Genomic DNA, 15,533 nt, shown 5'->3' with positions numbered 1-15,533 from the left:
GAAAGATCTCTTCCACAGAAACTGTTTTTGTGAGAAATTGCCAAGGAACACAGGCAAATGTTTACTTCCGTTTCCCAGGAATTACTCCTCCATTTCCACACTCTATCCAAACCCACAAGCACTCAGGGAGCAAGCAGTGGCCTGTTTGCCTAAGCAGTCACGGCCTGAGTGACAGTTTGCATCTTCTGCCTGGTTTCAGGATGGATTGCATGCTGTCCCCCTACCCAGATTTAGGAACCACCTTACAGTTTTCTGGTGTCATCTGGGGACTGTTAGGTCTGTGTCTCTAACAGGCAGAAAATTTGCACCACAGAGAAATTAATTCAGGGAGTAGCCAGAGAGAGGAAAAGCTGGAGAAAGTTAATGCAAGGAGATTAATGCACAGTCTAGTCCACCCCATGAGCCAGAAACCCACCAAGACAGAGGAGTAACCCAGAGCAATGCTGCCAAATGTTGTAACTGAAAATATTTTTATTTGACATCAATAGTAAAGAAGGCACATTGGATTACACATCCCTTGATACATAAATGATAAGAATGCAAAAGCAAAACCATCTACAGGAAAACCAAAGGCAGTCCAGTATACATGTAGAGTCCTGGGGGAAAGCAGCATATCAGGACCCTCCCTCATGCTAACAAGCAGTCAGTCATCCCAAAGAATCCAAGCATTAGCGTTTCCATTGAAGCTGTTTTTCTGGGTTTCAACCGTTAGTTACAATCAGTATCACTCTGAGTGTTTTCACCAGTAGGGGAGAGGAAAAAACACCACCCACCATAGGACACAGTCGGAACTGGCTTCGGTGCAACATGAGTGTTTGTAGATGTGGCCCCTGAAAATCCCCGGGAGAGAAATTTCATGGCCAGGTCGAGTCAAGAGCATTTAATGAGTTTGACTGATACAGAGTTTACAAAGAGACAATGAGATCTAGAAATCACAGGTCAGCACCAAAGGGCAACATAAGCTACAAAAAGTGGTTTCAGTTCTTTACATGGCTTGTGGCTTTAGCAGTGGAAGAGAAACTATGCAGCAGCTTCTTGCACTACTAGAATCTCTCTGCTGAAAAGGGTTTTCAGGTTTCCTGATTTTCCAGTTTCCATTTCTTCTCTCTTTCAAGGCACATGTTGTAGAAACCTTTGATCCCAACAGCCAGAAACAAGCGCTCATCCCACCTCCATGACATTGAATAATTTCAGCATACAGCCAAACAATGCGTTGTTGCACTAACTTTTTTCTAACCACCAAAGAATCTCACTGCAAGGAATGCTGCCAGCATCTCCCCCACCCACCTGATAGCAGATAGACATTACAGCTGAAGGTCCCAACTCTGACTTACAAAAGGCTCAGCACAAAATTGAGGTGCTCTCTGCAAAGACATGGCATTTTCAAGTGAAGCTTTGATAAATTTTTGGTTATCTGCTGCTACCTGTGGAAGTGGAGCCCTCCTTTCTAAGGCAGCTTTGAAAAAAAAAAAACTTAAAACTATTCTCTCCTGTGTCTCCATTACTGCTACAGACTACACCCATGCCAATGTTTTACAGCGAGACCTTTTACCTGATTTCTGTAAAACACATCTTCTGGTACTCTCTTGCATCTTTAAGACCTGGAGCCTGATCTGCCATAAGGATTATTGTATTGTTTGGGAGGTTTTTTAATATTCAATGATAAGCACAAGGGATAAGTTCTTAACCACAAGCCTCCTTCCTTACACTTTGCTCCTGCTCCATGCAAGGCCATCTTGCCACAGCTCCCACAATGACTGGAGCAGCAAGTCTAGCCAGAAAGAGCGTTGAACCAAAGGAGGTGAAGAGGCTCCAAAGTGAGACTGAAAAGGCATCTAGCAATTAAAGTCCCTCTGCGTCCTGTGAGCCACTGCTGGCCTAAGAAGAAATGCACTGTTCCCTGGCCCCTGCAGGATCCCACCCCTGCAGTGCAAGGGCTCAGCAAAACCTTCAGGTCTCAAAAATGTAACAAAAAACCAAACTAAACCAAACAAAGGGGGGGGGGAAAGAAAAAAAAAAAAAGGCAGTGCTGAAGTTGATCCCCAATACAACAAGAAGTGTCCCTGATTTTAACAACCTTCAGCACAGGCCAAGGAAGTGCAAATTGCTGTGGTCAGAGCTGGCGGCGAAGTACTCACCAGAAGGAATTCAGTTCTGAGCTCTGGTGAAGAGCTTTAAATCACATAAACCAGCTCCCTGGGTGTCAGCGCTTGAGGCTTTCACACACAGTCAAGGGGAGGAGAAGCAGGGTCTGTACAGGTGGTGCCCTGGTGCACTGACAGAAAATAGTACTGCAGAATGTGCATGCCCCTCAAGCCTAAGACAATCAGAAGGGAGGACACACATTGCAAACAGGCTTTAGGAAAAGAAATATCATTTGGATGTCGGCCCTGCTGTGAATATCTCAGCACCGCAGGAGATTTAATAGACAAATACACAGAGCAAACAAAATACATGGCTTATACATAATGACGCACATGAAAAGCCTACTAGTCTAAAGATAAAGGAGGCTTTGAATCACATCCTATTACGCTGCACCCTACTTTAATCTGGTATTAAATATACTGCTTATGATACACAAATTACTTTTAAAAGTTACTAAAATGTTACAACAACAACAAAAGTAGTAAAAGATTTCAAGTTTTATGCACAACCTTGCAAGAGAAAGTTTTGGTTTTAGGAAGCTCCAGACAATACTTAAATAGTGTGGTAACTTCCTACCACTGTTAACAATTGTTAGCAAATGTTAAGGCCATAATTTATTTGTGCAATGAAATTAATCTTTATTTCATGGAAAAAAAAACCCCAAAAGACAAATCAACACCACAAACACCTCTCTGAACTCCTCCACCCCCCAAAAAAAATCCCAGGTGGTGTTGTGCTGAAGCAAATAATCTCTGTCATATCCAGAAGTAAGGTTATCTGAAGCCAACAGATTTTAGAGAGGTCATCTGTATAGATTCCCACCCTATGCAGGGAGCTTACCCACAAATTCTGGCAAACTGTCTCAACTCACTCAAAGCCTCCTTTGAGACTAAAAGAAATAATGACATTCATTGAATCCAGACTTGATTGTTCAACACCTGCTCTGCACATAGAGGAGATGTTTGTTTTGGTCACTCTGAGAAAAAAGTTGTATTTTGCTGTCTCCATTTAAAAAAAATCTAATGCAAAGCGTAAACTTGGACAATTTTAGCAGCATTTTACAGTCCTTCATAAAGTAAAAACAGCAATGAATTAAAAAGAATGCCTGCACACACCTCATTCAAAATACCAAATATCATGGGCAGTAACTGTTGATATATGACAGTCATAATCAGAAAATGTTGAGTTCAACAATTAATTCGACATGGGGAGTACTGCAGCAAATAGATCAGATTCAACATTTTTGGCTAAGTAACTATTTACAACTCGTATGTACAAGCTTCTAGACTTACAAAACAACGGAGAGCTAGAAAGTTGTGTAAAGTCAAGTTTGAAATTTAAAAAAAAAATTTAAAAAGCACTTGTCCAACCAATTTGAAGACACTTTGGCATGCCAAAAGAGGCCTTTTTTTTTTTTTTTTTGGTTCACTGCAACTCTTATAAAACCAGCACATATAATGCATGGGTGAGGCCAGATACCCTGGGCAATATAGGCAAGTCTCTGTTGTGTCTCTGATGTTAGCTATTGGGGGAGCCAATATCCACTGTGATCTTTGTGTACAGAGGGTACTTGTCAGTTCTTAACACCTTGTAGGATAGTGTATTTAAGCCATCAGAATTCATTGTCTCCCGTGTGTGAGCAATTCGGTCAAACCTGCAGGAGGGGAAGAAAAAAAGTGGGGGAGAGGGTGGAGACAACAAGGAAAGAAATGAAAAATGTTTAAACAATCTGATCTTTGCATGCCTCTCAGGCAGCATCGCAGGTGTTTCAAGAAAAACCTGAGTATCAGTGCCATAAACTCCCACATTTGGCCAGCCTGAGCAATGGGCCAATGCATTCCTATGGGGTCAAATTTTAGCTAGGAAGAAGCAGCCAAGCTTTTAAATCACACAGGTCCTTTTCCAGTTCTGCACTAGAGCAGAGGTTTATACCCTGAAGACAAGCTGGAAACAATTGCTTAGAATCTAATTTTCTGCATTTAAAAAATAAAAAAAGAGAGGAGAGGCCTTCGTGCCACAGTGCAATGTTGGGGAAAAGGTGTATAAACAAATAAACTGGCAAGGGGAAGGTGGCAGCTGACAGAGCAGGAGCAGAGAGCTCAGTCAGCAAGGAGATGGCTGCAGCCTTTCCACACTGGACCTTTGTGCCTGGCAAAGAGAAAGCCAAGCAGTTGGAGCAGCAAGGGCAGGAGGCACCCCTAAACCTGCTGTGGGGAAGGGTGAGACACACCTCTCGGGGTTGGGTTCGTTCTTCCTGTCCCGGGAATGCCGGATCATTCTGCACTTCCCAATGACTGCATCCGGACGGGATATCCCCATGCCTTTAAACACCAGCCTGCAGAAAGCGAGTACATTAAACACCAAAGGATGTGGGATGCTCTGCCACACCTTCCACAAACAAACACTGGTTTTACCTACTGTTTTTTGGTTTTTTTTGAGGGGGGATGTTACTAATGCACTCCCAAGCTTGCCAACACAAGGAAGGAAAGCCAGTCCTTCTCCACACAATCTATCATACAGAGTAGAGACCTCCCCCTGCCAACATCAAGATAGCTCACCGCACCCTCACTTACACCTCCATCTCCTCCAAACAACACCCAACACCCACATTAACCCTGGTCCAGGCTATAGACTTGAATTTGAGTGGGAGCCATCTAGTTTTTAACCCATCTGGATGGGAGCCAGAGGAGCACTTATTTCTTGTGATATGAAAGCTGCAGTGTTGGGGTAAACCAAAGTGAATGGTGGTGAAGCAGCATAAAGGAGACACATGGTCAGAGTCACAGTGGCACCAGCTGGGACCTACTGGGTGAGGGGCAGCCTGTCTTTGTTCGCATGCTCTCTATAAAGCACCTGCTGAGTTTTTTCATGGATATCAGTGACAAAAAATATTTGATTTCTTGTTTGCCTCTCTTTTCACTTCTTTGTAGCATCTTCTGTTCCTCAAAACCCGAGTGCCCCAAAAAGAAAGGACTGCCACCTTGCTCTGAATGCCCTACTGGAAAGCTGTCCCTTTCTTTTTTTTTTGAACAGAAGTGCAAAACCTCAGGAAGGTACAATTTTTTTTAAAATACCTTTTCTGAAGTCTAGAAGAATTCAGAAACCCCAGAGAAAAGATAACAGAGTGGTTTTGATACTGAGAAACATGACGAAGGCCTCCAAATACAAGCCCCTCATGATGATTTCTCTCAGTGAATGCTGTGGGTATGTGAAGCTGAAAGGTAGCACTTTCATCCTTTGCCCTGGTCTTCTAGCCTGCCCTGTGAGAACACCTTCATCCTCTCCTGGACTTCTGAGCCTTGCTCAGCCTCCTTCCAGTCAAGCTCACATGGCTCACAGCATTATACAGGCAGCCTGACAGGTGGAACTCTCCTGGGAACAAAGGGATCTGCTACAAGGCTGCAGACCCAAACAAATCTTGGGTTGCATTGGGCAAGGTTGTTCAAAGTCTCATCCACCTTCAGCTGCATGTCCTGAATTCCCTTCTTTGAGCCAGTACAGGGAGACCCAGAAGCACACTGCCCCAGCCAGTGCACTGGTGTGGATGCTATAGGTGAGGCTATAGGGAGAATGAACAATGGCAGGGGGAGGGGTGTGACTTTTCCAACTAGAGCCCTTCCCCACTGCACCTTGGGAGCTGAGAAATGGGGTGTCAGCACCCAGCAGGAACATGCTCTCACTGAGCCAGTAGAATGCCCACACATCTGCCTGGAGACACTCCATGTCCCCCCACACCCAGGTGAGACCAGCAGAGCTGTGTTCATCCCCACCCTGAATGCACCCCAGGATGCCAAGGAGGAAGAATTATTTACCTGTTATAAATGTCATCATCTTCACCACCCCAGCCCCAGTAATTGTTTGGGAACCCATTGATCTTTGTGAACTGCTCTTTGCTCAGGGCAGATACACCTCCAAAATACTGATTGTAAGGCAACCTGGAAATAGAGAAAAGAGCACATTAGAGGAGAAGAGCTGTTAGCCAAGAGGCAGCCTGCCTGCCTGAAAAGGGCTTGCTGCTGCCCTTCACCCAGCCCACACCCACTGCAAGGCACCTTCCTGCCACAGGAAGCAGCCATGTGTTGTGGTACTCTAGACTCAGCTGAGGGAGAGGGAACTGGTGGGCTCAGTCCCAAATATATCTGAGAAGTATTTTGCAACTGGAAGTAGCTGCAGCCTTTTACTAAGCAGTACACTGTCCTCAAAGGACAGGCTGAAATGCATATCACCTCACCGAAGGTGACATGAATGCCACAGGACTGGCAAGAGCTCAGACAGACACTGGATACGCCACACAGCCTTCTCCTTGTGCAGCTCTACTGCTCACCTTCACACTCCTCAGTGCCCCAAAAGAAAGCGTGTAGCCCAAAACTGAGCTGGCAGTGTGACCTTGCACACAGAAAGCCAAGCAGCTCCCGCCTGAAATGGGACAATTCACCAGGAGACTGGGGACAGATGAAATTCAGACCCAGAGCATAAGGAGAGGGTCCACACAGGGATCACCAGGATGTAGCACAGACTTGTCTTTGCTTTAACAAGCAGAGAAATCCCCAGGGCCATGCATTTCTGTTTTAAGCTTCACCTCTGTGCATGAAACAACTGCAGCTGCTGCAGTGCTAGTGGCAGTCCTGCTTGGAGCAGGGCTTGGGTCTGGAGTTGAGACATGCAGAGACCCTGCCAACACCTCCGCTGCTATAGCTTTAGCACTACTGGCCACCACAGGGTCAGGACCAGTCTTCACTTTATAGATGAGCTTTTAAACCCCTCCTTGGGGATTTCGGACAGGGGAAAAAAAAAAACCAACCAAAACTGAAAGGAAAAGCAAGACACGTTTTTGTTCAGAACAGTTTGCTAAACCCAAATATATGCTGCAAGAAGTTTCACTCTGTGCTGCTCTCATGTACCAGGGCAGGTCTCTCATTGGCATAAAACCAAACAGCCAAAAAATTTTGTCTTGCTCTTAAAATAGTGTCTGATGCAGTCTTTTTAAAGCTGCACATAATTCTCAGTGTGTGAGAGTGTCTCACTTTTCAGACTGGGTGGAAACACTAGCTGTCTTCCAGCTCCTAGACTGAAACACAAGAAGTGATATGTGGGCATCTGCAAAACGAAGGCTGCTTAGCTCTTCCTCACCCTTCGTTTCACCTTCCAGAAGCTGTGAATTTTAATAAAGTGCTCAGCTGCATTTCTCCACCTTCTTCCCCTGCAGCCACCCGCTCCCTGCAGGGCCCTGCAGGTTAAGACAGGCTTTTGGGAGAGATGCTTTCCCATGCTTTCAGTGGTGGGCGGGCATGTGTAACACTGCGCCTGCCCTGCTAGGCTGGCAGTGCTATTAGGAAACAGATGCCACTCCAAAAGGCGTCTCACCGAAATCCAAATTTATCCATGGATACAGAGAGGTGCCGTGGCTGGCTGTAACATTTGTAGGTGTTCCTGTCATCCATTGGGATGAGGTCTACATCACTAAACACAAAGCAATCATAGTCATACTCCTTCAAGGCCTCTGCAAATCCAATATTCAGCAGTTTAGCGCGGTTAAATTCTTCTTCTCCATCCTAATTTAAAAACAAATAAAAATAGTTAAGTGACTTAAATTTGACAGTTGACATCAGCAGTTTCTTACCTGTTGCCAGATGCCAGTGTTGCTGCAGAGGGCTGACATGCCCTGATGACAGACTGAGCTCGAGCCCTAGCAGTGCCCTTGCAGCATCCATGGCATGTTTGCAGCAGACCCCAAATGCTGCCTGTGGGACAATGGCACTTGGGACAGCTGCAAACCATGGGGGCAGGAAAAATGGCTGAGGAAAGGCTGGACCCAGCTTAGCTCCCATCTCTTGGTGGGAGTCCCCAAGAGGGCAGGTTTGATCCAATGGTAAGCAGTTCCTATGTCCCACTCCATGCACAGGCATTTAAGGATTGAATTTTCTTATACAGGGCAAGCAGGTGGGGCTTCCTGGAGCAGCAGAGAAAAGCAAAAAGAGATGAGCTCCTCTGGAAGAAGGGACTCTTGCTACAGAGAGAAACACGGGCAGTGCTTTAACTTACAGCCATGACAAGGACCATGGACCAAAACCCTGCTGTGGCCAGAATTTCAGCACCCTCCTCCTAAGCTCTGCCACAACATGGCTGTGAGACTGTGGCATAGCCACTGCTGAGCAGCACGTCAGACCTGATTTGCAAAGCACGAGATGGCACCAGGAGCCAAACGCTTACGCTTTGCTGCTCACCTCTGACCCTCTGCCAAGCCCTGAGCAGCCACGAAGGCAGAGGAGCAGGCTGCTCCCTGGGCCCTGGGCAGCAGGTTTGGTACATGGCTGTGACACAGCCTTGGTTACTGCATGGCAGGCCAGCACGAGCTGCTTCCCAAAAGGGCTGCAGCTCGAGAGGTGGATGCTGCCACCGCTGCAGTGGTACATCCCCTTCTTTGGTGCTCTTCACCACTGTCTATCTGTCCTGGGGGCCTTGACAGATGGGGAAAAATGCAATCAGGAAGGCTGTCACCATGATGGGAAGGACTTGAAAAGAGTTGACACTACAGCAGGGCATATTTATCCCAGGGCAAGCACAGGTAATGAAGGGACTGGCAAAAAACAGGGCAGGAAAATCTCTACTTTCCTCCCCAGGTAATGAAGCACCTGAGGAGAATCTGTCCAGCCTTCTTCAGGCAAAAACATTTTAAAAGCACATGTGGATTTGAGGACAAGTACAGGCTCACAAATTGCTGAGTACTTTAGCTTTTTAGCTAGAAGATTGTACCAAAAGCCCAAGAATAATGGTGGTTTGAGAGTAAGGATTTCCAATTGAAGACCCCACTCTGCAGCAGCAGCTTCAAACCCAAACCCTGTACAAGACAACAGAGCAGGTAGAAAGAAACTCATAGGGCATCACTCAAAGAGACTGAAGGGTTTTGCCAGCCTGGAAACCAAGACTGCCAAATCCATTCCACTTTTAGTCCTCCACGCTCTCTGAGCAGTGTTAAGACAAAGGACTCCCCCACTGTGCAAGCTGTACCCCCACCCTGCACTACCCACACCCAACATGGGATGCAAATCAAGGATGGATAAAATACTGTGCCCAAGGAGCAGCAGCTTGAAACACCACACTCATTGTAACAGCTTATCTGGTTAATAAGCAATCATTTTGGTAACCATTTAATCCAGACTAATTAACAGATTTGCTGCTGAAGAACCAATTCAGGTTCTTGAAACAGCCCCAAGTATATTCCAAATGAAGGTTTTAAAATGCAAGTGTCAAACCAGTTTTCAAAAGCATTACTCACCTGCCTTGGGCATAAATGACTTCACAGGGAGGAGTAAGCTTTCATGGAAGAGGATCTGAGCAAATTCTCAGCATCCTCACCCAAAACAAAAGGGTTCACACAACAATAAGGTGGTGGGTGGATGATCATCATCATGCATAAAGCAAGAGCAGTGAAAACTCAAGTACAGAAAATGAAGGCAAGTGGAACAAAGAGGCTGGGGAGAGGAAGCAGCTAAAGTCATGAGATTGGAGGATTTTCTTTCCCCAGCAAAGGCTGCTGCCAGCCCTAGCTGCCCAGCACTCCTCAGGTCCCATGACACCAAACCCAGACTTGGCTCCAAGGTTCTGAGGGGGACTCATCCTGGTGCTGGTGCAAAGTGCAGTATGTTCACATGTCAAAGCAACTGCTGGGGCCAGTCTAGGAGAGAGGACTCATTTCATACCCTTTGGCTGCTCTTTTCCTAATGAAATTCAAGGCAAAGGGCACCAATTTTGTTACCAGCAGAGGCTTAGCTGTAATTAACCAGTGCCCTCAGGCATACTCCAACTCCTCTGGATGACACATGGGGATAACAGCGCTACAAGGAGCTGTTTTTAAACCTCTCCCCAAAAAATCTCAAAGCACAGAGAGTTTCGTACTAAGAGCATGCAGAACCCTTCCTGTCACCCCACCCATGGGACCCTGGCAGAGCTCACACTGGAGCCCACACTGTGCACAGAGAGGGGCAGGACACAGGGCAAACACTTCATGTGGGCATTGCCACTCTCCTCCCAAATGGCCCCGCAGCTTCACAGTCTGGCATCCAAAAGACTAGGAAGAAGGGAATCACAGCCTATACAAGAAAAAAAAAAAGAACTCTCTCCAAGCCATTTTTTACTAACTTTACGGTGAGCATGTACCTCATGCAGCAAACTTTGCAAGGCTGTTACCAACTGTAACTGCTTTGAGGCAGGAGGTTCCTTTTCTGTCCCAGAAGGTGTGTGGGGATTTAACACAACATATTGGAATAAAAAAAAGACAAGAGGTTTTGCTTTTTGCAGAAACTCTGTTTCTTTACCTAAGGCAATGTGGAAGCACTGGCATGCTTGCAGTATCTGAGATTCAAGTATCTCTCAAAACTCACATGCACGCTGCAATCTTTGACTGATCTGTGACATTTTGGAAAAACAACCAAACAACAAACCAGAGCTGTGTAAACTTCCTTCCAGGTCAGCACAGAGCACAGTACCCATCGGTGAGCTTTGAGAAAGCAGGTAAAGCACTGCTGAAAAAACCTCCATCCCTCACCTCTGCCTAGTGGCTTGTCATCCCATGAATGCTGCTATTTGTCACAAAGAAATGGATTAGTTTGGACTTGCTTGGACAGAGAAGCATTATCCTGGCAGCACACAGAGGACTGCTAGTTAGACAATGCAGTCAAACTCCAGACATAGCCTCCATGCTCTCCTAGGCTTTCAGACAGAAAATATGTAATCCAAGCACATTTTTGCTATTTTCTTTTCCTGACAATTTTGTCCCAATGTTCTCTTGTCCTGAAATTTAACCCACATCTGAGTTCAGTGCTGGTGCCCAGCACCTGCTTCTGGCTCCTGAATTAACTCTCTCTGTCACTCCCAGAACAAACTGCCGCCTCAGTCCTGCAAGGTCTAACGCGGACTCCTGCTTGCACCTGGAGGTGAATGATCAGCCTGAGCAGAAGAACATCCAGGCTTTTTTACTTCCCATCCCTTACCTCAGCTGAATCTGGCTTGTTCACCCAGACCTGCCAAAGGAGGCAGGGTTCCTTTTTTTTCAGTGCTAGACAGAAAAAAAATTGAGGTTTTTGGAATCGTTACTCAAACTAAAGGAGCTGCAATCCAGCAAGAAGCCACATGTCCTGACTTTGCTCTGCCTCCCACATCTATGCAGGAGGCAGCTTTGTGATTCCTCCTGCAGACAGCACAGATGAATTGTGGCTGCATCTGTGTCTCCTGAATCCTACGCTCATCAGATCTCATGGAGGTAATGGTGAGGATGTGTGTTGTATGTTTCTGGCCAACGAGGAGAGCCATCACCGCCGGTGGGAGCTTGCTAGCTAAGTCAGGGATACACTGAGATAGCCTGAACCACACTCGCCATATCCATGGGGAAGTCCTTCCTCCCATGGACTTGACCAGGTAGAAACAAATTTCCAGAGCCATAGAGAGATATCAGGAGATGCTTTGGTGTTTCTCTGTCACAGGGTGTTTTGAGGCCTCAGCACAATTACACTGGGCAGTGGGAGAGAGCAGCCACAGTCGAAACGTGCCTCCCCTGCCACTGCAAGGGTAAGCAGCAGCTGAGCACAATTCCCTCCTTTTCCCACGTACCTGATACCCCCTGCAAAGTAACACAGGTAAGAGTGATGCCCCAACCACCTCACACACACACGCACACACCTCTCTGGAAAACTGCTACCAAGACACTGCAAATAGGACCGGGGCCAGTGGAAAAATGGTTGAACTGCCCAGTTTCCAGGGAATTGGCTAAGTCTTCCCTTTCCCAAACTTTAGTCTGGCTGCATGGGCATTTGCATGGGCTGAAATACAGTGAGAAGATTAATTTCTAGAGCTGAGCATCTGCGTGGCAATGGCCGCAGGTGCGGGAGGACACACAGATAAGAGTGGGAGTGAGCAAGGCTGAGGGAGACACTGCAAATTTGTCACTTGTGGGGCATCAATGGGCCCTGGGCAGAGCGTGTCCAGCTGTGTGTCCTCTTCTCAGATTTACCCGAAAAATCCTCCAACGCACAGGGTTTGGGTTTTCTGGGGGTGGAGTGTGCAAGGTGAAACACAATACATTATTTTCCACCGGTTCCCATTACATACTGGACATTTTACAAACATCATCCCCCTGACTTCAGCCAAGTCCTACTCAGAGGCATTCAGGCACACGAGAACAGCACGGTGGAGACACAATGGACTCGTGACAGAAACACATTGCGCTGAAAGGAAGAAGTTTGACATTACCAGTGCAGCAGTAGCAGGGCTCAGCGCTCCTCTTTCTTTCTATGAGATGCGGAGCACAGAAGAGCATGTAGGCAGCGTGTAAGAACCAGATCACACAGTAATTCTCCTTGCTTCAGTGATTGCTTTGATATAGACAGGATTAACAAGTAAAGGTAATATTTCCCCACTAGAAGGAAAAATAAAATAAAAAAAAAAGGAGGGCAGATGCAAAGGGAAGGACAGACAAGAAAAAGAGAAAAGCAATTGTCAAGACAGCAGAGAAATAAGACTGTTTTCTTACTGTACTTCTGGAATAATTAATACATTTTCTGTATCTCTCTCTATTCAGTGTTCCCACTCACCCTTGGGAGATGCATCCAGCGGTTTTACTACCACTGACCACTCTACTTCTACACACGGCTTATTAGAGCCATGCAGAAGGAGAGCGTTTATTTTACAAATCAAGTAGTCTTACTTGCCAACCTACATCTACTGGATGTGGCCAGGGCATATATACTCTGTGTACTGCATTTCACTCAAACTATGGCCACCCGAGAAAAAGCATTTGCTTCAGAAACTTCTGTGAGAATTAACTGGAAAGGACACAGCCCTAGTGCTGGAGAACAGGACCACAGAAGAGGAGTAGCCAGCAACACAGGGCAATGCAAGCCAGCATGCACCATCACAGCAGCAGCAGGGACTCCAACCAGGCTTCAGACACTGCCTGCCTTTAGGGGCACCAGCCCTGCCTTCCTCACACTGGAACACCAGCCCCAGCTGCACAGCCAGCTCTTCACAGTGGGGGTGGTTGCTTTCCCACAAGCGATGCCCCAGACCGCGTGCAGACAGCTTTCACAGCTGGCACTGACTACACCTGCCTGGGAGAGCTGCAGCCCCACCACAGGACCACTCTGGATGCCACACCACCCTCCTGCTTCCGAGCCATGCTCAGAGCAGGGAGGCACCACCTGCATCCCTGGCCAGCAGGGTCTGTGGCTCAGCCAGCCCTGTGGCACCAGCAACTCACATGGGCAAGGAAACACAGCCCGAAGCACAGAGGGCTGAGGCTGGCCCTGCACTGCTGCACCACAGAAGCACCAGCTCCCTTTGCTTTCCACAGGATGGGTTTCCTTACAGGGCTCAATTCTAGGACACAGCACACCAGTCTGCATGCTGCAGAGATGCCTTGTGTCCTCAGCAGTGTGGCTGCCAGGCCACAAGCGCAGTCAGATGCAGACACCGAACCATCTTGGCTGCTGTGCTGCGGAACTACTGCTAATTCCCCAGAAATCCCTTTTGTCCTGATCTCTGGCACCCTGGAAATGAGCAAAGCAAGAGAAATTGTAGTAATGGAGTATCAGTTTTCTCTCTTGGCATAAGTCTCCCCCTACTTTCAAGTCTGTGATGAAATTAATCGCCTGGGTGACCATTTTAAATATTCATGGTGTTTGATATGCCCAAACACACCAGCTGATCCAAGCAGAAATTTAAGGAGTTAACACTTAAAGAAGCATGTTATTTCATCTTAGTTCTTACTGAGCTGAGAAAACAGGATAAAAATACATATTCAAGAGAGAAACTGCAGTGGAATTGTCCAGAAGGTGGTCTCTGCTGAGACTCTCAGAATTGCATCTGCCCTTTCACCCTGCAGCCTATACAAATGCCTGCACATTTTAAGCCTTTCCAAGGGTGAACAACACTCACTTAATAACACACCATTATGCTATAAATTAAGACAGCTTGTCTTGAGTGAAATGTGCATTTTTATGCTTTTCTTTTCTTAAAAGGCAGATTGAAGGCCACCAGATAGCAAGAAAGAAAAAGCCCCCAAAACTCCAAGAACTTCTCCATGATTGTTTGTTTCTTTTCTATTCCCCTGAAGACAACAATTTACCCGCCCCACTGTCACAGCTTTGTTTTCTCCATCCTGACTTTGTGCACTAACATGAACAGAAAGTGCTCAGTAAAGTGAAATCCTACACACTTATGGCACATCTACTACCAAACTAGGCATTAATACCAACTTGTCACCTTAAAAATCTCTGCATGCCATTCCTGCAGCAGTTGGGGAAAAAAGGACATTTGGAAAGAGATAATTAATTGGGTTGTGCTACTAGGAATTCTTTCCTCCTCACCAAGGAGTTTCTTTAGGCAGAAACTCTTAAGAGTGAATTGCACTAGCAGAAGTGGGAATCTCAGGTTTTCCACCAAAGGCATTGAAGCAAAATTTTTCTTCCTTTTCTTTTTCTTTTTTTAAGCAACCTTATTCCTGCCTGCCAGCCTACTGCTTTTCAAAGTAAAGCAACCATTCCTCTATTTTAAGGGCCACAGGCACTGTTGTGACAGCTGTGTAAAAGCTTGTCTCCAGCATCTTACCTGGTTGATAACATATACTCCATAATCTAGTTGCTGCCTTTGGAGAATTGGGTGCAGGTAATAGAGCCAGTACTTGAGGTGCTCCTCTCGGTTCCTGAACGGTATGATTATCGCTACCTTCTGAAGCGCTACACAGTCCTTCGGAGCAAAACGACCTCCTGCTCTGACCTGTGGGTTTATTCTTGCCACTTCCTCCAGGTTTACAGGCTGGGAGAACTCCACACGCAGTGCACCAACTGGAAGAGAGTCATAGCACAAAGCAAATTAACACACACAATCTATTTCTCTGAGCATACATCCTTTACACACATTAGGGTTTCGGTTGAGTTTGGTTTCTAAGAAACAGAGCTCCAAACACAATCCCATCAGTGCCTGGAGGTATTGAAGCTTGAACCCTTCATACCCAAAGCAACCTCACACCACCAAGTCAGAGCAAACCCACAATCTGTGCTCTTGGTATCAGAACCCAAAGGAGTCACTGACACCGAGACCTGCAAATCCTACAGTCTGTGTGGCCAACCAAGAGCTGTGTTCCCACTGGCACATGCACCACAAAACCAGCCTGAAGTACTGCCCTCTCGGCTCTCACCTACCTCAGGCAGCCCAAGAGTCAAGTGCTTCAAAAATAGTTCTGCTCTCCAACCGACAAAATCACCTATGGATGGTCACATGCAAAGTGAATAAAATCCCCTTCCTGCTTTTTTTTTCTTAGAGATATTTTTGGTGTTCTGTAGACATGCCACTTATTTATTAGAAGTTCTGTAATAGAAATGATAAAAAATCCCCAT

General features: G+C 46.4%; 1 protein-coding gene across 1 annotated transcript; it reads right to left on the bottom strand.

Annotated features, from left to right (window-relative positions):
• Positions 1-451: 451 nt before the first annotated feature.
• Positions 452-14,997, bottom strand: B4GALT1 (beta-1,4-galactosyltransferase 1; the record flags this gene model as incomplete). Its single annotated transcript, XM_005425004.2, has 5 exons — positions 452-3,799; positions 4,376-4,480; positions 5,958-6,080; positions 7,510-7,697; positions 14,746-14,997. Coding segments are annotated over 5 exons (804 nt in total), but the record flags the coding sequence as incomplete, so codon positions are not given.
• Positions 14,998-15,533: the final 536 nt, after the last annotated feature.

The sequence above is a fragment of the Geospiza fortis genome, unplaced genomic scaffold (assembly GCF_000277835.1).
Source record: "Geospiza fortis unplaced genomic scaffold, GeoFor_1.0 scaffold240, whole genome shotgun sequence".
Taxonomy (NCBI): domain Eukaryota; kingdom Metazoa; phylum Chordata; class Aves; order Passeriformes; family Thraupidae; genus Geospiza; species Geospiza fortis.
The sequence above is the reverse complement of the archived record's forward strand: the minus strand, read 5'-3'. Positions and strand labels throughout refer to the sequence as shown.